Here is a 23,221-nt window from a genome sequence, read left to right as displayed (position 1 = left end):
ATGGAAATAGTTTTCCATTATCATGTCCCTCTAGCATCTGGAATGTTAAGTGAATAACATGAAAGACTCTTCTGCTTTCTTAAGCATTTTCTTCTCTTTTCTTTAATCATGCCAGATTTCCTGTGAATAATGAGAACTGTAATTATCATCTGCAGATCAGTGGATTCACTGAGCTGTTTCTTAAAAGGATTTTTTTCTGTGAATTTCAGATGACCAAGAACAAAATTATAACCACCTGATACTAAACAGTGCAACCCAGACACCTCCAAATGGTAAGAGAAAATAGCATGTATTATAACTTTCCTCTGACTGCCAGTAACACTTATTGGCATTAAAATTATGTTTAATTTGAATAGAATAGTTCATATGTCAATGACATATGAATGATTTATTCTATTTGCGTTAAATGTAGGACCATATTTCTAATAATGGACACGTTTAAATATGGCCCAATCTCATAGCTTCAATTAAATAGCAGCTTTGTGTTTCCTCCTGTCTGGAGGCTCTGTACTCATTCCCATGTCCACCATGTGCTGTCGCAGATCCTGCTCCTGGTACAGCACCAGAGAGGAGCCCCTCCCGTACCCTCACTAGCAGGCAGATGGCATCACTTCACAATTGCTAAGCTAGACTAGGAATGCATATTAAACACAGGGACACCAGTGCCTGAACCAGCAGGCTGTTGGTATCACATGGGTTGGGGGGGAGATTGAGTTCAGAGCACTCCCAAATTGACCAGACCCTCAGTGCCCAGGGATGTGCAGAGACCTGCCCTTGTGTCACTGGCCAGTATCTCCTCTACTTTCTCTCTTCAGACCCACAGGATGGGAGCACTTCCAAGACAGCATGCTCAGCCCCTAGAGTAGGAATGGCCTCACCTCACTCTGAAGTGACCCAGCCCAGTCAGCACCGGAAGTGGTATTGATGGGAGTTCATGGGCTATTGGGGTTGGGGGTCACTGTGATGTGGGATCACTGAGGGAGCAGGGAAGAAATGGAGAGAAAGTGAGGAGATCCAGAAGGACTCTCTTTTTCCCACCCTGCACAAGGACGAGAGCCTGTTTCCATGCTTTGCTCTTTGCTGTCCTTCAAGATATGTGAAAACTGGGCACTTCACCAGCTGTAGGAATGAAAGGGCAACAAACAGCAGTGATCACTCCCATTGTACCTCTGCTGACTCATTTCCACAACCCTAGAACTGACCCTTCTGTAGATGGTCTGGGCAGTTTATCACTCCATGGTTGTATAAAACATACTGACACCTTTCATATAGGCCTAGTGCTGCCCTGTCAGTATATCTACACAGCTTCCCTTGATTCAGTCTTCCATCAATCTGGACAGCCCTTTGAGGGCTGCCTTTGATAGCCTTTCCACCAGAACGCCCTCAGTGAGCCCTAGAATTTCCTTTCTCTCTGCTGTCCACGTCTTTCAGTACCTTCAGTGGCCCTTTCCTGTCCAACCACTGTGTCCTCTTGGCCGAGTAAACTGGTGATTTCATCTCAGCTTCCTTCAGTAAACTATCCCAGTGACCAAAGTGCTTCTCTTGGGGAGGCACAGCCTCCTCAACCTCTACTCAGACTTCCTCTTTGAGTCAGAGCTTCCACGTGACTCCACTGTTCATAACCTGCATCATCCAAATGGTGCCCATGTTCCTATAGCGACCGCTCTGCCTGTCCATGCCAGGGCCTCACCTCCACCTCTGCTGAAAACCCCTTTTGTTTATTCATCTTCTCTCACCTGGTCTGCTGCAGCTCCCTTCTCTCTCTGGCTTTCCGAGCCCCAGCTTCCCAGACTCCAGCATGTGCCGAATGCTGCTACCTACATTCCCTCAATACAAAATATTCTAATCAAATCACACTCTGCCGGAACCCAGTTCACTTCACCATCCATTTCAGAATTATCCTCCCTGTTTCCACACGCCTCTTTGGACTTGTTCCACCTGCTTCCCCTGCTCACTTTGCTCTCTCCTTCCTCATAATCTCCCCGCTGGGGTTGTGAGAAACATCTGCTGTTTGAACCATCCCTCTCATTACACCAGCTTTCCACCTTTGTGTAAATCCCATCTGAATACATATCAGTTCTCCCTTTCCTGTATCTTCGAATTCCTCTCTCTGCTGGTATGTATTATCTAGCTCTGTAGCTTTGCCACCATCATTAAAATATTCTGGGATACATTTATTATGAAAGTTGTCTTGTGTTTGATCTGAAGCTTCCACATCTCCACATCTTAAGAAAGGATGGTAGAATAATTTGTCTTGAAAAAGTTACCTTGAACCTTTTTTTGGCCCACTCCTATTCCAGAGAGGCAGTAGCCACTTTGTCATTCAGGTTACAGGTAATCTTCCATTATTAGTCTGAATTTTATCCTGTCCTCCGAAAACCACAAAAGGAGTTATGTCAATTTCAAAATTGGTAGGTTAGGTCCAGCAGCAAGATGGACTACACATATTAAAACTGAGGTAAACTGGACGAGTTCCTGACTTAATGACACCCTAAAAACATAGGTGTTAACTAGAATTCAAAATCCTGATACATTTTTGTTTTGTTTTGTAGCAAAAAAGAGACAGAAGAATAGGGATAAAGGAATAGGGAGCGCACTCAGCATGTCCCCCTCAAAGCAGGGGAAACTGGGAGATATATTGTGACTCTGAGTTCCAGTCTGCTTCCAGAGCAGCACAAAATCCACTGCCCTTCAGAGTGCTCATAGTAAAGCCATGACTGAGCCCTAAATATTTTTGCTCTGCATTTCCACAATGCTATGTAAAAAATCGAAAAGAAAATTGTGCTGCTCATTATAATCCCAATACATATTTGCAAATCACCAGGGAGAGAGTGAGAGTAGGGGTAATTAGCTGAGAAAGCGCCATTGTCTTGTTCCAGGAGTGCAACCTTATCCCTCAATTGTTTGGTTTTCTAAGGGGGTGTGTGTGTGTGTGTGTGTGTGTGTGTGTTCACGCGCGCCCACGGGCACTTTTGTTGTTGATTTAAACATAAATATTCTTGAAAGGCAGCGCATACGTAAATCTGCACTTGCTGCATTGACTCCAGTTTACCTACTTTTTCTGCCTGTGAATTGCGCATTAACTCCATCACCTTTAGCTGCTTAGACAGCCAGGTTCTCTGTTGCATTTAATAATTTTAGGTAACTCCTCTCTTGATCTGACAGATGCCTTCTTTTTCTGTATAGTTGGGAAAGAGAAAGAGGATCAAAGGAGACATATTCATGATCTTGGGTTGCAGATTTTGAAGTACTTTTCTTCCCTTAGCTCTCTTATCTACTGGGTATCTTTGTGACACTCATCTATAGAGCAGGTTGAACTATTTAATTGCAAACAGTATGTTCATTTGATTTGTCCCTTTATTCTGCTCACAAATTGTCCACAAACAGTTCATAGTCATGATGAATGTTTGTTATGGGTAATCCATCAACAGACCATTTGGACCTTTTTCAGTGAGGGCTCCAATAAGTGTTCAATATTCAGAATCCGTTCTTCAAGCTGTGTGTTTGGCCAGCTAAGCATATGGTGTGGTCTGAGTGGATGGGATAAGATAAGCATATCCAGTGTGACTATGCAAATTGACACATGCCTAACTCATTTGTACATGAACAAAAGCTCCTGCCAAGCGTGTATGAGACAAAATACCACTCAACACACATTTTTGTAAAAGTGACTAAAAAGGCACCTGAGGAAGATCAGAACAGAAAGTGAGGTGGATTCCAGGACCAGGTTTTGAATATTTTCCCAGGGAGTACAAGAGACAGTTCTGGCTGGTATAGTTCTCAGCCATTACAGATCTCAGAGGGGAAATCACTAGATGTTAATATTTTCTAGGTTGCCCCAAAACTCCTGATCCGTGCGAGTTCTTGAGTGCTGTCCCCATAACCTTTGTCTCATATATGCAGGCCTGTGGCTAGCCTGGCTCCAAAACAACGAGACGCTGTTTCCCCATCGAGGTAGGTGTGAGAGCTGTGATTTGATTGCACTGAATTGTTTTCTTTGAGGAAGGGATGACTATTAATGATGGGATTGTGGGTTATGTGTTCTGCCAGGCTGCCGTTCCTTAATTACAGTTGCATTATTTGCGTTAACGGCTGGTGAAGCAGAGTTCAAAGGAAAGTGTCTCCGTTCTGTTCTGCCTGGCAGAGTGGGAAAGCGCACAGGAGGGTGAGATAGGCGTGAGGATGTTGGGGAACGTTTTCAGGGACAACTCTGCGGAGAGGCACAGCTTCAAAGGAATGGGGTTTTCTCCGTCATCTAGTCCCTCCGTTCAGACAGGGGTGGGGTGGTGTTAGGAGCTGCCGTAGTCCAGGTCTAATGCTGGTTTGGGAGCTACATCAAGACACTTTCCTGCAGGGAGAGGAACACAGGAGAAAAGCAGACCACTACCTGGCAAACACTCTGTTCTAAGGAATGGCAATAGAGACCCACAGGTTTGTTACAGGCTTTGGACAAAGGTGTGTATGGTGTGTAGGCATCAAAGTCATAGTCACCTAAGAAATACCATAGAGTAGATTTGGGATACAATTTTCAAAAGTGTCTATGTGCTTTAGGAGCTGAAGGGTCTAACTCCTCTCAGTGGCAGAGCCAGGTTTTGCCACCGGGGGGAATGGGTCATGAGTGAGGGACTGGAGAGTGAAACCACCCTGTGCCCACCCCACAGCAGTGGCCCCTGTCCTGTGCAGCTCTGGAAGTGGCGCTGAGCCCCCATTTACCATGTTACAACGCTTGCAGTGGGGAGCTGAGCCCACCCCTGTGGGACATGAGCTGCCACTCCTAGGTGAGCATGGGACAGGTTTTCCCTCCAACTGCATGTGAAAGGTGCCACACATACACATTAAGGCCGCTGGAGAGGCAGTCAATCCCGCTGCACACACTGCACTACTGTCCACACTGCCACCGGAGCTGTGACTGCAGCCCTTGTATCTAACTAGCTGGAAGAACAATAGCTGTGAATCTGCAGCAGCACCAGCAACAAATCAAGTACGTAACCCAGGTCCTAGCGCGGCTTATACAGCCCATGCTGCTGCCAGGCTGCCACAGTTTCACTGCTGTTGTCACTGGAGTGTGCTAGATCGCAGCTAGTGCAGTCATGTCTACATGTCCTGTGATCACATCTCTGGTGACAGTGTAGACAGACTCTCATGAGTCCCAGTGAAAGGCAATGGGACTTAGGCTCCTATGTTACTAAGGCCAGATGTTTAAAGGTATTTAGGTATCTAAATACCTTTGGAAACCTGGTCCTCAGAGACTTTTGGAAATTGTGCTCCAGATCTTGGGCCCACTGAAGACAATGGAAGTTTTGATAGTGAGCTCACTGGGACCAGAATTTAGCCCAACGTGACTAAAAGAAGAACTTTAGGTCTACATTTTGAGAAAGATCAATCTGAGCTTTGCCTGTACAACTTGCATGTAAAATTCCAGTGCAACTGAGTGGTCAAGGGTAGGCTTTGCACGCACAATTCCACATTTTTCACATGCAACTCAGATTCATCTTTTGATAATGTAACTGTTAATGTTTAGTTACTAACTTTTTACACAAGATAAAACAGAATTATTGAAAATACATGTGATTCTCTTACATAAATATTAAAAGAGAAGGTGACACATATAACAGATAAAGGTTTACAGTGGAGTTGAGGCAGCATAGGGTCCATTACACTAGATACACATACTGGCTGGTTGGCTGTATTTCTGTGCAACAGATTATTTTAGTGCTGCTGACTTTTAATTAAAGTTTAGTTATGTATAATAATTATGTCAGGGCACCGGGGTCAACATAATTATTATTTTAAATCTAAATAGGTAATTAATAAATAAAATGATGTTAGTAGGAAAGTTATAGTCATATTTTTTTTTCCACTCATTGCTACTTGTCCTAATACTAATTTTGTTGTCAATCTAATATGGCAGTAACTTGATCCATTTCTCAGTTGTTTTATTCTGATCAATCGCTTTTCTATAGATGCTATTGGTTTTGCAGGGACAGCCGTAAGATTTACTTAATGGCTGCAGCAGGGCCAGCTCCAGGCACCAGCAAAACAAGCAGGTGCTTGAAGCAGTACATTTCTAGGGGCAGCATTCTGGTGCCGGCCATCATAGGTGCCGACTCTGGGGCATAGGGAAAAAGTGCCCCTGCCGCCCCAGCTCGCCGCCCCAGCTCGCCTCCGCTCTGCCTGCGCTTGCTCCGCTGAGCGCGCCGCGCCCGCTCCACTTCTCCCCGCTCCATCCCAGGCTTGCTGCGTGCAAAACAGCTGTTTCGCACAGCAAATCTGGGAGGGAGGAGAAGCCGAGCTGCGAGGTGCTCGGAGGAGGCAGCAGTGGTGGAGCGGAGGTGAGCTGGAGCGGGGAGTGGTTCTTCTCCCCCCCCGTTACTTCCTGTGCCCCACCACCCTAGCTCACCTCCGCTCTGCCTGCTCCCCTGAATGTGCTGCTGCTCCGCTTCTCCCCACTCCCTTCCAGGCTTGCTGCACACGAAACAGCTGTTTTGCACAGCAAGTCTGGGAGGGAGGAGAAGCCAAGCGTCAGGCACTTGGGTGAGGTGGTGGTGGTGGAGCTGAGGTGAGCTGGAGTGGGGAGCAGTTCCTCTACCCCCCATTACTTCGTGCACCCCACCACCCTAGCTCACCTCCGCTCCGCCTGCTCCCCTGAACGCACCGCTGCTCCGCTTCTCTGCCCTCCCTTGCCTGAGAGGGAGGGGGAGAAGCAGAGCGGCGGCGCACGCAGGGCAGGAGGCAAAGCAGAGGTGAGCTAGGGCAGGAGGTCGGGGGGGGCAGGAAGCAATGGGGGAGGAAATGCAGCACACTCGGGAGAGGAGGCGGGGCTGGGGATTTGGGGAAGGGGTTCCGAAGGGGTGGAGTTGGGGTGGGGCCGGAGGGGGACACAAAAAAAAGGAGTGCCCAAAATTTTTGGTTGGGGCAGCAAAAATCCTAGAGCCAGCCCTGGCTGCAGCCACTAGAATTCTAAGCAGGTATCTGTCTTTGTTGAATTTCAGTAAATCAGGGCATTTTTCTAATGGCACAGTAATAGGACTTTAGGGGATATAGCCCTGAAATAACTCTTGCATTTATTGTCTAACATCAGGCCAGAAGGATTCAATTTGGGACAATCCCAGAAGATATGAAAATGATTCCCAGTACGATGGCATCCACTCCAACAATTTGCAGTGGATTTTTTTGTCTATTTTGTTTAAGATACTGTTTACAAAATCATAAGAATTAAGGACAGTTTAAATGAGCTTTACTCCCAGTAGAGCAGTATGTAAGGAAATTAAAAGATAATCAGATTTCCAGGATAAGAAACACCAAACAAATAGATATGTTCACTTTTTTCTATACAACTGCCAGGCAATATTGAAGCTAGGGGCAGGGAAGGGACATGAATCAGCCAGTCTCTGCAGTGGCTTGTAGAATATAGTGCTAGCCCTTTGTGAAGAGCAGAGCAGTGGAAAATCATGATTCAATACTTTTGTGATGTTCTGGGGTTCAACCCTGACCAGTAGCGGGTTCTGGCACAACCTGCCCTGTAACCCTGGGTACTCTGTGCTGTACAGGTTTGGCACAGCACCCTGATAATCAACAGCCTGCTCACAGTACAATGACATCGCCCTGGCTTCCACCATCCTGGTCCCTCCTTGCAGGGTGACACCTAAAGCCCTTCAGTCCCAAGTCCACCCAAAACCATCTCCCCTGTGGTGTCCAGTCCCTTGCACTGGTCCCTCATACAAATTACTAAGCTTACTGCCTCCAAAGAGACAGTGTACACACCAGTCTGATAGTTTAGGTGCAGACCCATGCTTCAGCTTAATACACAGCACTCAGGTGGCTTTGTAAAATACTAAGTCACAGGCAGGGAGAGTAGCTGGATGCAATCTGCTCCAGCAGTCCCCAGCTGGCAGATGGTTCCCTAGAGGACCATAGCCAGCTGACACAGTGTAGAGCAGCTCTCAAGTTAAGAACATAAGTACATAAGAACAGCCATACTGGGTCATACCAAAGGTCTATCTCGCCCAGTATCCTGACTTCTGACAGTGGCCAATGGAGGTGCCCCAGAGGGAATGAAGAGAACAGGTAATCATCAAGTGATCCATCCCCTGTCACCCATCCCCAGCACTTGCAAACAGAGGCTAGGGACACCACCCCTGCCCATCCTGGCTAACAGCCACTGATGGACCTATCCTCCATGAAATTATCTAGTTCTTTTTTGAACCCAGTTATACTCTTAGACTTCACAACATCCTCTGTCAAGGAGTTTCACAGGTTGACTGAGTAATGTGTGAAAAAAAAATACTTCCTTCTGTGTGTTTTAAACCTGCTGACTATTAATTTCATTTGGTGACCCCTAGTTCTTGTGTTATGAAAAGGGGTAAATAACATTTCCTTATTTACTGTTTCCATACCAGTCATGATTTTATAGGCCTCCATCATATCCCACCTTAATAGTCTCTTTTCCAAACTGAAAAGTCCCAGTCTATTTAATCTCTCCTCATATGGAAGCCATTCCATACTCCTGATAATTTTTGTTGCCCTTTTCTGAACCAATTCCAATTTCCAATTCCAATATGTCTTTTTTGAGATAGGGCAACCACATCTGAACTCAATATTCAAGATGTGGGCATACTGTTTACCCCTTTTTTCCAGATCCTTTATGAATATGTTGAATAGGACTGGTCCCAGTATAGACCCCAGGGGGAAAACACCACTATTAACAGCGCTCTATTCTGAAAACTGACAATTTATTCCTATCCTTTGTTTCCCATCTTTTAACCAGTTACTAATCCATGAGAGGACCTTTCCTCTTATCCCATGACAGCTTATTTTGCTTACGAGGCTTTGGTGAGGGATCTTGTCAATGGCTTTCTGACAATCTAAGTACTCTATATATCCAATGGATTCCCCTTGTCCATATGCTTGTTAACCCCCTCAAAGAATTCTAGTAGATTGGTGAGGAATGATTTCCCTTTATGAAAACCATGTTGACTCTTCCCCAACAAATCGTATTAACCTATGTATCTGACAATTCTGTTCTTTACTATAATTTCAGCCAGTTTGCATGGTACTGAAGTCAAGCTTACCGGACTGTAATTGTCAGGATCATCTCTGGAGCCCTTTTTAAAACTTGGCATCACATTAGCTATCCTCCACTCATTTGGTACAGAAGTTGATTTAAATAAAAGGTTACAAACTACAGTTAGTAGTTCTGCTATTTCACATTTCAGTTCCTTACAAACTATTGGGTGAATACCATCTGGTCCTGGTGACTTATTACTGTTTAGTTTATCAGTTTGTTCCCAAACCTCCTCTAACGACACTTCAATCTGAGACATTTCCTCAGATGTGTCACCTAAAGAGAATGGCTTGGGTTTGGGAATCTCCCTCACATCCTCAGCCATGAAGATCAAACAATTCATTTAGTTTCTCTGCAATGGCCTTATCATCCTTGAGTGCTTCTTTAGCATCTCAATCATCCAGTGGCACCACTAGTTGTTTAGCAGGCTTCCTGCTTCTGATGTACTTAAAAAAACAGTTTACTATTACTTTGTGTCTTTGGTTAGCTCTTCTTCAAATTCTTTTTTGGCCTTCCTAAATATATTTTTATACTTCATTTGCCAGAGTTTATGCTCCTTTCTATTTTCCTCACTAAGATTTAACTTCTGTTTTTTAAAGGATACATTTTTGCCTCTCACTGCTTCTTTTACTTTGTTGTTTAATAACAGTGGCTTTTTTTTTTTTTTTTGGTTCTCTTACTATGTTTTTTAATTTGGGGTATAGATTTAATTTGAGCCTCTATTATGGTGTCTTTAAAAGGTTTCCATGCAGCTTGCAGGGATTTCACTTTTAGCACTGTACCTTTTAATTTCTGTTTATCTAACTACCTCATTTTCATGTAGTCCCCCTTTCTGAAAGAAATGCTACAGTGTCGGGCTGCTGTGGTGCTTTTCCCACCACAGAAATGTTAAATTTCATTATATTATGATCACTATTACCAAGAGGTCCAGCTTCTTGGACCAGATCCTGTGCTCCACTTAGGACTAAATAAAGAATTGCATCTCCTCTTGTGGATTCCAGGACTAGCTGCTCCAAGCAGCAGTCATTAACGGTGCCAAGAAACTTTATCTCTGCATCCTGTCCTGAGGTGACACATACCCAGTCAATATGGGGATAGTTGAAATCCCCCATTATTGTTGAGTTTTTTCTTTTTATAACCTCTCTAATCTCCCTGAGCATTTCACAATGACTATCACCATCCTGGTCAGGTGATCAGTAAAATATCCCTACTGCTATATTACTATTATTAGAGCACAGAATTACCTAGAGATTCTGTGGTAAACTTTGGTTCATTTAAGATTTTTCCTTCATTTGATTCTAGGCTTCCTTTCACATGTAGTGCCACTCCTCAACCAGCATGACCTGTTCATAGAATATTAGAGTTGGAAGGGATCTCAGGAGATCATCTAGTCCAACACCCCTGCTTAAAACAGGGCCAATCCCCAATTAAATCATCTAACAGACTTTTGCCCTATATCCCTAAATGGCCTCCTCAAGGAGTGAACTCACAACCCGGGGTTTAGCAGGCTAATGCTCAAACCACCAAGCTATCATCTGTTCTGTCTTTCAGCTATATTTTGTAGCCTGGTATTACTGTGTCTCATTGATTAGCCTCATTCCACCATGTTTCTCCAATGCCTTTTATATCAATATCCTTGTTTAATATAAGGCACGCTAGTTCACCCACCTTATTATTTAGACTTCTAGCATTTGTATATAAGTACTTAAAAAAATTGTCAATTTTTAGCTGTCTGCCATTACATGACGTAATTGAATGGGACTTTTTTTCATTTGGCTGTTTCTCATCACATCCTACCTATATTTTATCATTTTCCATCCTTTCCTCCTTACTAGGACATAGAGAATCTCCATTAATAGATCCTCCCCTAAGAGATGTCTCTGTTCAAACCACGGGCTCCTCCATGCCTGTCGGCTTTCCCCCAGCCCTTAGTTTAAAAACTGCTCTACGACCTTTTTAATTTGAAGTGCCAGCAATCTGGTTCCATTTTGGATTAGGTGGAGCCCATTCTTCCTATGTAGGCTCCCCCTTCCCCAAAATTTTCCCCAGTTCCTAATAAATCTACACCCCTACCATCATCCCTATACCATCATCTCATCCATGCATTGAGACCCTTCAGTTCTGCATGTCTAATTGGCCCTGCATGTGGAACTGGAAGCATTTCAGAGAATGCTACCATGGAGGTCCTGGATTTGAATCTCTTATCTACCAGCCTAAATTTGGCCTCTAGGACCTCTCTTCTGTCCCTCCCAGGCAGACAAGTCACCATACACTTCTCCCAGTCATCACAAACCCAGCTGTCTATGATTCTAATGATTGAATCCCCCATAACTATAACCTGTCTCTTCCTAATAACTAGAGTTCCCTCCCCTGGAGAGGTAGCCTCAGTTCAAGAGGATACCACAACATAAACAAACTAGGGAAATGCAACCTAGGTGGATCTACTATAAGGTGGGTGCAAAACTGGTTGGAAAATCATTCCCAGAGAGTAGTTATTAGTGGTTCACAATCATGCTGGAAGGGCATAATGAGCAGGGATCAGTTCTGGTTCTGTTCAATAACTTAATCAATGATTTAGATAATGGCATACAGAGTACACTTATACAGTTTGCAGATGATGCCAAGTTGGGAGGGGCTGCAAGTGCTTTGGAGGATAGGATTAAAATTCAGAATGATCTGGACAAATTGGAGAATGGTCTGAAGTAAACAGGATGACATTCAATAATGACAAATGCAAAGTGCTCCACTTAGGAAGGAACAATCAGTTGCACACATACAAAATGGGAAATGACTGCCTAGGGAGGAGTACTGCAGAAAGAGATCTGGGGGTCATAGTGGACCACAAGCTAAATATGAGTCAACAGTGTAACGCTGTTGCAAAGAAAGACAACATCATTCTGGGATGTATTAGCAGGAGTGTTGTAAGCAAGACACGAGAAGTAATTCTTCCGCTCTACTCCTCACTGATTAGGCCTCAGCTGGAATATTGTGTCTAGTTCTGGGAGCCATATTTCAGGAAAGATGTGGACAAATTGAAGAAAGACCTGAAAAGAGCAACAAAAATGATTAAAGGTCTAGAAAATATGACCTGTAAGAGAAGATTGAAAACATTGGGTTTGTTTAGTCTAGAAAAGAGAAGACTGAGAGGAGACATGATAACAGTTTTCAAGTATATAAAAGGTTGTTACAAGGAGGACGGAGAAGAATTGTCCTTCTTGACCTGTGAGGATAGGACAAGAAGCAATGGGCTTAAAGTGCAGTAAGAGAGGTTTAGATTGGACATTAGGAAAAACTTCCTGTCAGGGTGGTTAAGCAGCTTAAAACTCCAGATATTCCTTTCACGGGCCAGGCACCTTTTCCAGCCTGGGCTCAGTTCCCACCCCTTTTGTCTTTGTTTCTTAGATGTTTCCAGCAGTCATCCTGGGTGGGGATTCAGTGAAGAATTGAACCAAGATTAACTCACTTCCCTGCCTTAAACAGGATTTACATATAGTGGGAATCCTTTGTTTCCCAGCCTGATCCCCACCTCCTATTAGTAGAAAAATACTAGTAGTCCAAGATATCATAACAATATCTCTACGAAGAATATGGAGCGTAGTGTCACAGGAGAGTCCCAGATTGCTGCAGTCTATGCCCATGACTGTGCAAAATACCAGGGGGCTGTCACCAATTCCCAGCCAGCACACCTGCTCTGCTGCCCCTAGCATAAACTGGATGCAGCAGACAATTGAGCATGTTTCTTAAGAAGACTCCAGGCCCTTTAATAGTTATTGCTCTGATGAGAATCTGTATTAACATCAAGTAGAGCAGGCAGCCGCAATGACTTTGTGACTCTAGTTAAATATATGATTGTTTATTTTTCCTTCTTATGCTTTACTTTGAAAGCACTATGGGGTAGCTTTGTAACAGGGTCTCTTACCTGGCAGCGTCCATGGAAACTGCTCTAGCTCAAAATACAGATGTCAAGCGACCATTCAGTGTGGTAGTAGCTCTAATACTGGCATCAGAATAGCATCCTGTTCCTGAAGTTAAGAAGTAATTTGAACTCTGCTTTTAACAGGGGAACATCCCCTTTGAACTATATACAAGGGGGAGCAATTTTTCTAAAGTCTAAATCTTAGAGTGAAGGTAATGCTGATGAAGAATGCCAGATTAAAAGCTCCAGAGACTGAATCGCAGCAGCATAAAAATCAGATATAAAACTGACCTGAAGTCAGAAGATGCACAAGGTGTCACCGCTGAGGAATGTGTCTAAGCTGGCTCTGCCTCTTACTGCTCTTCAGTGCTGACTGTAGCAGGTGGCTCTGGAGTTTTGTAAGATCCTTTTTAGAAGAATGCTGGCCATCATTCTAAACAGCTCGTTTTATTAAGGCTAATTTTGGTTGTAAGAGCACGTTTCAGGATCTGAGCAGATTTCCTCCTGAACCTTGAAATGGCTGAGCAGAAGAGAGTGCTAAGGGAATGGGAAGTGCTTTGACAGAAGCCTGAAGTTGTGATGAGCAGACGCTGAGCAGCAGAAGGTTGGGCTGCATCACTTCTCATAGGCAACACTATTTGCTTTCACTGGGTGAATGTTGTAAAAAGGCATCTGTTGGCGTGTCACACAAAATATGTGCAGACTTTTCATGAAAATAAAGCTCACATCTCTGTGCCCACCTGAGCTTAGCATACGCCTGCCCACAAACTCATCACTCCAGCTTCGGGGTGCATTGGCACCCGTCCTTGTACACAAGCTGTTCCATGTGCTACATAAGCGCTCTCCTTGGAACAGAGGTAGTGTTCAGAGAATGGGGGCAGAGCCATGAGTTTGCCCAGATTTTCCTGCACTCTTCAGAATCTAAGCCTTGATCATTACAAATAATAGAATTTCCCCTTTTCCTTCTGGTTGCAAAGAGCCGCAGTACAGCCGATGGCGGACCATGCCCAGGTTGCATGCAGCACTGGCACTGCGTAATGGGAGGAGAGATTGGAGCCAGCTGCAGGGCAGTGGAGAAGTGGGGATGAGACAATGGGGGCTTCCATGCAGGGCCCAGCTAAAACTGCAGGCTCTGTGCACAGAGCACTAGGGCTGCTCCCCACCAGCTTCCGCATAGGTGGTTAGCTTCACACAGGGTATAGCTTCCCTTGGAGCTAGGGCTCTCTTCCCCAGCTCGAGGAACCAGGCTCTCACAAGCACTCCTCAAGCAAGCGTGCTAAAAGTAGCAGAATAGTCAGAGTAGCATGAGGAGCAGCAGTGGCAAAACAGGCTAGCCACCCTGAGTAAACCCACCCCAAACTCATGGACAGGTAGTCGGGGTGGCTAGCTCACGCCACTGCCTGGGCTATCACAGCTACACTGATATTTTCAGTGTGCTAGCTCTATGCCATGTGTCTGCTCGAGCCAGGAATTGCAACCCTAGGTCCAAGGGCACATGGGCCGCAGAGGCCATGGCCCTGAGGGGTGTAGCAACATGCATACTCCCTTGGCAGCCTACTAGCTCCATGAGGCATTGTTGTTCCCTTAGACACTGGCCCTGGGAGCAGTCATTGAAGTAGTTATGCCCCTTCCCCAGGGCTGGCTCTAGCTTTTCTGCTGCCCCAAGATGAGCGGTGGCACTTCAGCGGCAGCTTAATCGCACCACTTCTTCGACGGCAATTTGGCGGCAGCTCAAAGAGGAAGAGAGGGAATGAGGGACCTGCTGCTGAATTCCCACCAAAGACCCGGGCTTGCCACCCCGATACTGGATGGAGTGCCACCCCTTTGAATTGGCCACCCCAAGCACCAGCCTCCTAGGCTGGTGCCTGGAGCTAGCCCCAGTGTTGGTCTGGGCCTAACAGACACAGCACAGCCTACACTGGCAGGGCCAGCAGCCTCTGGTGGGCATGGAAACACAGCTGAAGCTGAGCTATCTGACGGGCCCTGTGGACTCTGACCTGGGCCCCAGTAAAAACACTGGTCAGTGCCTGGCGAGGGAGAGAGATCAGAGCAGCACGGCTGAGCCACTTGCTGTCAAAAGTAGCTTCACACCCAGACCCTGGATCCCTCCCAGTGCCCAGCCTGCTGTGCTGCATGCAGCCTCAGGTCCTTTGTGCCCCCATGGTGCCGTGCCAGACACGATCCCACCTTGTCCACTACATGATGGAGCTGATGCAGCCCCATGCCCAGGGAGCAGCACAGCAGGCAGTGCCCAGCAGAGCCTGATGGTCTCCAGACTTCAGCCTCCTCCCATTGAAGTCAATGGAAAACCATGGCTGGCTGCCCTGAGAGCAGGATCAGGACCTAATAGCATTGCCCAGGAAGAAAAACCCGGCTGCAGGGAAGGGGTTGGCAGAAGGGGGATGGTGGCACTGCACTGAGAGCCAGGAACCTTGGGCGCTACCCCTAGCTCTTCCACTGCCCTCTGTGCGAGCTCAGCAGGGTGCACTGCCCCCGTGTGCCTTCGGATGGTGCTTTGCTACCTCTAGCTGGGCAGAGTGATACAGCTGCCTTACTGTGGCAGTGTAACTACCGGGGTGCCCAGCACACTGAGCCCTTAGGATGCCAGTATAACACCAGGTGCACTGTGACTCAGACACAAGCACTGTGGGTGCATCAGCAGTTAGTTCTTGTAGACGCTAGGCCTGGTAGGTCCCACACTGACATTTATGAGGGCTAGCAGGAAAGGGAAGGGTGCAGGTACCCTAGCTCTGGAGGCTGAACTAGTTCCAGGTGAGCAGTAGCAGCTCCTGTCTAGGTCCCTGGGAAATCCAGTTGCAAATCAGGGCTAGTGACAGGGGTATCCTCTCCAGTCCAGTCTCTATTCAAGCAACCAGGCACTTGCAGGTTTTCAGGCCAGGCTGAAGAGAAACCAGGCCGCAACAGAAGGGTTGGCAGAAAGTGGATGGCGGCAGCGGGCTGGGAGTCAGGAATCCTGACTGTCACCCCTAGCTCTGCCATGAATGTCTCTCACTGGGCCCCTCTGCACTGGCTCTCTGCCCAGCAGCTGCAGGATCCCCATGAGCACCACACAGACCTACACCCAGCTGTAGCATCCATCAGTCACAGCTTCTTCTGTACATGGCTCTGCAGCTGGTTACTGGGGATTCCCCTCTGCATCCAGTTTCTCTGCAACTCCTGGCTAGCCATGCAGCTGCAACTGCCCAGCACAGACCAGCCACTTCCTGGTGGAGGACCTCCCGCATCCCTGGCCAGGGGTAAGGGATGTGCAGTGGAGGGAGCTGATGGGAGTTGCAGTCCCTTGCTTGGCAGATCCATCACAGCAGTATTACTCAGAGGCTCCTCCAGGCTCAGGGCCCTGTTGTGCTGGATGTTGTACAAACACATAAGAAAATATGGTCCCTGCTTACAGTAAAAAAAAAAAAAAAAAAAGAAGCTTCCCATGTGGTTAGAATCAGAAATGACTGCAGTATCTCAGATGCCAAGGCATAGGAACTGTGAGTAAAGGCTCACTGTTTAGTGGCAGCCACTCACAGTAGCCCTGAGCATTCGTTCCATCCTGTAAAGCGTCCCAAAGGACTGGACACCCTGGGCATTCTCTGTATGTTTGAGAGAAGTGAGGGGGGGGGTGTTAATTCTGGCTGTGCGGAAGTGGGGAGGGACTGTGTTCTCCCATCCTGCGCCTGGCTCACAGAAACCAACAGGTGATCTGAACAAAAAAATCAATGTTGAATAAGAACATAGCTCATGAACTGAATCATTATGAGGGAGGGAAATTCTGACACTCCTGCCAGCAGAAAGAAACTGCCACTTAATTAGTGACGATGTGTAAATTGCATGCGTGATTCCTGCTGACTGGAACCCATCAGTTCCCTGACCTTGAGTTTTAAATACATTATGCAAAAGTCAGCTCAAGTAGTCTGCACCCATCTCAGTTTATCCTTTAGTTTTGCTGAAAGATAGACAGTAGTTTTCAAGGTGACCTCTCATTTGCCAGATTCATTATGTGCTGCTCCTGATTGACTGGATGAAAAACAGATGGTAAGCAGACATACTGATTCTGTACAAGCCTATTAGAAAAGTGTGGTACTTAATTTCACACACCTCATGCAAGCAATTAACTTTCTTGCTTTGACACTAAACAAAAATCCTATACATATGCCTGGGCTTATTTTATCCAAGCCTCCATGCAAAATGTAGATTGCATGCAGGTTCTTGCTGACAGATTTGCAAAGGGATGTTACCCTAATTCTTCACTACACAAGCACAAACAGAGGAGTGGGGGCATTGTCTCAGTGCTGATGAAGTCGCTGCTTACAGTATAATAGCTAATCAATTGTTTCCACTGCCACAGTGAGTGCAATGCACCTCCTCATCCCGGGATCAGGCCATTAGACATGGACTGAAGACATCACCCAGACAAATCGATCTCAAAGCAATAGCGCATTTGCTAGATAACTTCAGGTTAGGTTTTGTTTACCAGAGAACAACCCCAGCCTGGGGAGCTATAGACATGCCTCAGCTGAAGAGGAGAGATGTTTATTAATCTAGATTTGGTTACTACTGAGCTAACAGGAAAATGGCCCAAATTCTGAGTGTTGGTGTGAAATGGCTAATGATTTCTTAGACAGAACTGGGACAAAAATCAGGCTCTTCTAGAGTCACAGGCTTTTTTTCTTCTGTCCACCAGATGAAAGTGGCTGTTTGGTGTTGGTAGAGGGATGGTGAGTCCTGAGGATAGCAGCAAATCATAGTGCATGGTTCCTGAAAGCTGCCATGCAGCTCTGGGTGCCTGCACTCACTCCACTGCACTATAACTAGATTGTAATGTGCGGCTGAGACGAGTGAAGCTCCCACCCTGCTTCATCAACAGGCATCCTGGCAATTTCCCAGGGGAAGCTGCACCCTGACGTAGGTTATCCCGCAGGAGGCCCCATTACAAGTGAACTTGTGTAGCTGTAGCAGCCGGAGTGCCGTCAGTGAGGACAGCAGCTGAAAGGGGGACAGGAGAGGCTGGGCTGGGTTTGAAGTGCTGCACATGGTTTTCCCTGGAGCCAGTGGGATGCTGTCGGAGTGATCCAGCTGCAGGGAGCTGTCAGTGTGTGAGGACTGGGGGAGGAAGCTATTTCCTGCGGGGATGTAGGGTTGTCTGCTCAGCCTCTCTCCCGAACTGTGTGTCTGAGCTGTGGGAGGGAGGACTCACTGGTGACAGAGAGGTTTAAATTAAGCACAGGGAACACTCAGTGGGAGGGAGGTTGTGACATCAGCCCTGCATTTCCCTAGAAGAGCTCTGAGAGCTGCCGGATCAGAACTGTGTCAGTGTGAGCACTGTGCTAAGGGAAACATGCAGTGGGGGAAGGGAGAGGTCTCGATGCTAAGAATTCACTAGGTACCAGAAGACATGGAAACCTCCTAAATGTTCCCATCCTACAGGAATGGAGCTGCCTGCCTGTCTCCATCCCATCTGACATTAGAACAGAAATGCTCTAAAGGAGGAATAGGACAAAGCGGAGAGAAATTGCTAGGGACAGGAGCAATACAACTGTGGGTTGTTTTTGAAGAGCCTCTTTCCTGCAGCCTTTACCTCAGTTTCTGGAGTCACTAGTGCGACTGTATCTGTGCCATATGCAAAGGATGGGGCGGGGGGATGGTCTGAGTTGTATGGGAAAAGTCCTACCCTCTAGGTTTGTCAGGTGTCTGGTTTTCAACCAGAACACCTGGTCGAAGAGGGACCCTGGCAGCTCTGGTCAGCACTGCTGACAGAGCCATTGAAAGTCTGCTCAGCAGTGCAGTGGGGCTAAGGCAGACTCTCAGCCTGCCCTAGCTCTGCACAGCTGCCAGGAAGCAGCCGGCATGTACAGCTCCTAGGCACAGGGGTAAAGGGGCTCTGCACGCTGTCCCCTCCCTGAGCACCGGCTCCTCAGCAGGGATGGCGCCTGCAGACGGGGAAGCACATGGAGCCCCCTGGTATCTCCGCCCTAGCAGCCAGAGGGGGACATGCCACTACCTCCAGGAGCCGCCTGAGGTCAGCGCCGCCCGGAGACCACACCCTGAACCCCTTCCCACACTCCAAACCCATCATTTCTGCCCAGCCCAAGAGCCTACACCTCAAAGCAGAGCCCTCATCTCCTGCCCCACCCCATCCTCCTGCCCCAGCCCAGAGCCCCCTCCTGCACCCCAAATCCCTCATCCACAGCCCCACCCCAGAGCCCGCATCCCCAGCCAGAGCCCTCATCCTCTCTCATTGCCCAAGCCCCTGCCCCATCTGGGTGGGGGAGAGTGAGTGATGGGGGAGGGGAGCTTGGAGAAGGGGTGGGGCAGGAGTAGGGCCTCTGAGAAGGGTGTTTGGTTTTCTGCAATCAGAAAGTTGGCAACCCTACCTGTGGGGGAACTGTCCAGCTATGCTTTGAACTCAGGTATGAAAAGCTGTGTTTACAAAGTTAATTGCATCCCATTTTTGTGAATTGTGTTGAAAATTTTGCTGCAGAGGAAAAGCAAATTTCTGCCTGGAACAAATGTGTGAGAAGTGATGGTTTTTGGTGAGGGGGTGAAAGGTCCCTATTTCTCAGTGTGCAGGGGAATTTGATTGAAGAAATTGTGCCTTAGTCCACTGGGCAATGGGGTTAGACCTAGAGGTCAGATTCAGCCTGCAGCAGACAGCATAATGCCACTGACTTACAGCAGGACTGAATTTGACCCAGAGCCAGTGGAAAGAGCAAGAAGACTCTAAATGCACAGAACCGTTCAGGCTGGATTCTGGGCTGTGATGAGGAAATATCTGCTCCCTAGGGAGAAGGAGAATGTCTGAAGATCCCATGGGAGAGAACCCATTGCTGGAACTGTGAGCCAGGAGACCTGCTGTTTTGCCATTAAGTCCCGTCTCGGTTCAAAGTACTTGCAGCAGAGCCTGTGTATTTGCAGATTAGGATAATGGCTTAATCCTGTGTCTGCTGGACACACTCTTTGGGCCCAGTCCTGCTTCCATTGAACTGAAAGGCAAAACTCCCATTAGTTTCAGTGAGCAGGAGATCTGGCCCTTTCTTCCTCAAAGCAATAACCCACTTTAGAGGGCTAAAGGTCCTGGAGGCTCCGAGATGTTACCGCCGTTTGCTTCATGGCAGCAGTAATGATGAAGAATTGCTAGTGCAGAAGTCTAGAAGTGCAGGAAGAGGCAAGCCCTCTATATCCTTCTGTGTGCTCCTCCAATGCCCATCTGCCCATCAGTGAGGCAGGACGACTGAGGCAAATGCAGATGAGCCTGACAGGGTGTCAGGACGCAGCGCACTCTCATAGGGCTGGTACCACTCTCCGGTAAGAGAGTCACTGGGGTGATGGGGCCACAAAGAGACCTTGATTAGAGGTGGGATGTTCAAAGGTATCTAAGTGAGATAGGAGCACAAGTACCACAGGCCTTCAATGAGCTGACTTTCAACGGGACTGCTGCTCCCAAGTCATTACACACAGTTCAGCATCCCATCACAGGGTCTGTTGTTACTTGTGCTAGTTTATGTCCAGACTCTGGCTGCCCATGCACCAGGGCAAAAAGCCTCCTCTCCCACACCCACACACCTTGCAGAAGTGAGGCCTCTCCTGCACAATGCCAGGCATAGAGCTATTTCTGCACTGCCTCCATAGCAGCCCTGGGTGCCAGGGGCATTCTGGTGTGTGTGTGTCATGGGCAGAGCAGAGGTAGAGGGAGCCACAATGGGATATATTGGGGTCAGGAGAAGGTGTGGACAGGGCAGTCCCATGCCCCCCATTTCATGCCTACGCATAGCTCCATGGGGCCAAAGGGCTGTCCTAGCCTACAGAGCCCCAGCAGCTCCTGGATAAGGGCCATGCCAGCTAGCTCCCCTGTGTCGCTGGGGTGCAGGCTGAGGTGTGCAGGCCCTTATCCCTGAGTGCTCCTTGGGGAGGTAGCTGCAGAGAGCTGTGCCAGCTGTGAGAGCTCCAAGGAAGGACTGTGGCTGAGTCAGGACTAGGAGTCTGGTTGCCCCCACGCCATCCTCAGACGGTCTCACTTAGCCTGCTGGGAATGCTCAGACAAAAGCAAAGCCTGGACAGTGGTGCCTTTGGGGGCTCCTCAGGTAGCGCAAGCAGCTTGGGCTGAGCTAGACACTGTTGCTGCATGAAGCTGATGCATGGATGAAGGGGCTCAGTTCTCGGAGCAAGCTGGCTGGATGTCAGAGTCTCCTAGTGACATCAGAATTTTGTGCTCTTGCCGTATCTGTCAGACCCAGCCACTTCAGACTAGGTCACGTGGCTCAGGCCTACTGCACACACGGCCAGGACCCTGTCCCTCCCATAGCCTGACACTAGGCTTCCAGCAGTTGTGATCACTGCTATTTTGAATAGCCTGATCTCTGCCTATTTTAAAACCTGCACACCGGAGAGATATCGACGTCATCATTCGACAGGCCTTTGGCTGGACTGATGAAAGACTGTTTTGAACTCCAGCTTCAGTCACTCCACCTGACTTTCAGCAAAGGTATGTGCTTTCAATACCAAGCAAACTCTGCAGACTGCCTGGACCCAGTGGCTTGGCCTCTTTTCTCCACTAGCATTTTAAAATACAGATGCACCAGTCATCATCGCTGGAGGCACGCTCACTGCTAGCAAGCAGACAGAGGGCTCTGTTTCAAGATGCTGACCCATGGCCTCCCTCTGTAACAAATAACAAAAGCAATATGCAAGTGAGGAGCCTGAACTCTGCTGGAGGCTGCCCTGCGTTCTTGAACCAGAAATTGCTGCAGAAATCTATACATCATTTAGTGAAAGGAGTTTTATGAATGTAGGCCTGATTTGCAAGCTCACATGCCCAAATGGACCCTGCACCAATGGGAAGTCCTGTTAAGGCTCATTGTGGGTGCAGGGCTCTAGGAGCTTGTGGTATCAGGGCAGAAATCGTTTGGCAGGCAGGCTGTAAGTGGCCTTTGGGGAAACACCTGAGTGCTATCTACAGTGTCACACTGTAAACCTAAACAAACACTTACACCCCAAGGCCAGAAAGCAGGACACCTAGGGTTTCTATATGTTAACAAGGGACACACAGAATCTGGGAGCTGACACTGGAGAGAATGGACAACTGGTGCAATTTCATGTCTCCTGCAGCCTGAGAGGGCAGTAATATAGAGGCCAGTGTGCACAACAACACTTCCTTTAGGGCGTTCACAGCGATTGGCAAGAACCCTCCTTCCCAGAGCCCCTGTCTTCCTATCACAATCACGGCAGCCTGCACCACAAAAGTCTCCTTACACCAGACTGGTTTTAAACCAACACCTATTTCTGGAGTGACAAGGAGAGCCCACAATTAGAAACAAAATCATGCCAAGCTTGAAAAAAAACAACAATATTTCTGACAACTATAGGCTGAGCCTTTTTCAGTTACAATACTAATTGTCATCATTGCGCTGTGTGAGAACTAGCACTTCCATAGTGCAGTGCAGCTGAAGATTTCAAAGCACTTTACAAAGGTGGATAAGTGTCACAAACCCCATTTATCAGATGGGGAAAATTCAGCACTAAGGGGTACAGTGACTTGCCCAGGGTCAGCTAGTGAGTCAGTCGCACAGCTGCAGTAGCCCCTAACTCCAGCTCTCGCTGACATCAAAGGGAGTGTCTCTATGCCTGTCCGTGGGAACTGGGGGTTGTGCTCGACATGACATTTGGAGTCACGGATTCCCTCAGCAACTCATCGCCTCTGAGCAATGCTGGGAGCAGAGCCACCTGCTGACAGAGGAAGCCATATTGAGTTCTGCTCCCTGTAGACAGAGTCACCAGGAAGCTGGGGAGGGGGCTGCCATCATGACTGGTGTTCTATAAAAACATGGACAGATCAGCCAGCAGGAAGCAATGTTGTGGTTTCCTGACCAAGAGCCAGACCCTGTCACCCTCACTCACAAGGCACTAACTTCCCCCATATGCGGCAGCACGACTCAAGCCAGTGAGGTCTCAAACACCTGCGAGGGATGGTCTAGATAATACTTAGTCCCAGGGGAGGCAGGTATCATAGGGCAAAGAAGACTAAGACCGAGGCTGTGGTCCCACGCACGCTCTGTCCAGCCATCCTAAAGGTGGTGGGGGCTCAGCTCGAGCTGCAGCCTGGAGCTCGGGGATCAGCCACCAGCCAGGGGCTGGGACATCCATGGGTGGCTCAGGCTGGTGCTCAAGCTGGCTCAGGAATTGGGCCAGCTGGGGCAGCTCAGACTGGCCCCAGGGTCAGGGTGGCTAACTGGGGTTGG

The 23,221-nt window shown here is 47.7% G+C and overlaps 1 protein-coding gene across 2 annotated transcripts in view; it reads left to right on the top strand.

Moving 5' to 3' along the window:
• The window catches only part of SHISA6 (shisa family member 6), a 401,279-nt gene that overhangs the window by 358,951 nt on the left and 19,107 nt on the right, over positions 1 to 23,221 (top strand). Inside the window, exon 4 of one of the 2 annotated variants that reach the window (XM_075072094.1) lies at positions 210 to 272. The exons of the other annotated variant lie outside the window; for it this stretch is intronic. Coding sequence (XP_074928195.1) covers positions 210 to 272 — 63 coding nt within the window. The remainder of the gene's footprint in view (positions 1 to 209; positions 273 to 23,221) is intronic. 2 annotated transcript variants of the gene reach the window in all.

This window comes from Chelonoidis abingdonii, chromosome 13, assembly GCF_003597395.2.
Source record: "Chelonoidis abingdonii isolate Lonesome George chromosome 13, CheloAbing_2.0, whole genome shotgun sequence".
Taxonomy (NCBI): Eukaryota; Metazoa; Chordata; order Testudines; family Testudinidae; genus Chelonoidis; species Chelonoidis abingdonii.
The sequence above is the reverse complement of the archived record's forward strand: the minus strand, read 5'-3'. Positions and strand labels throughout refer to the sequence as shown.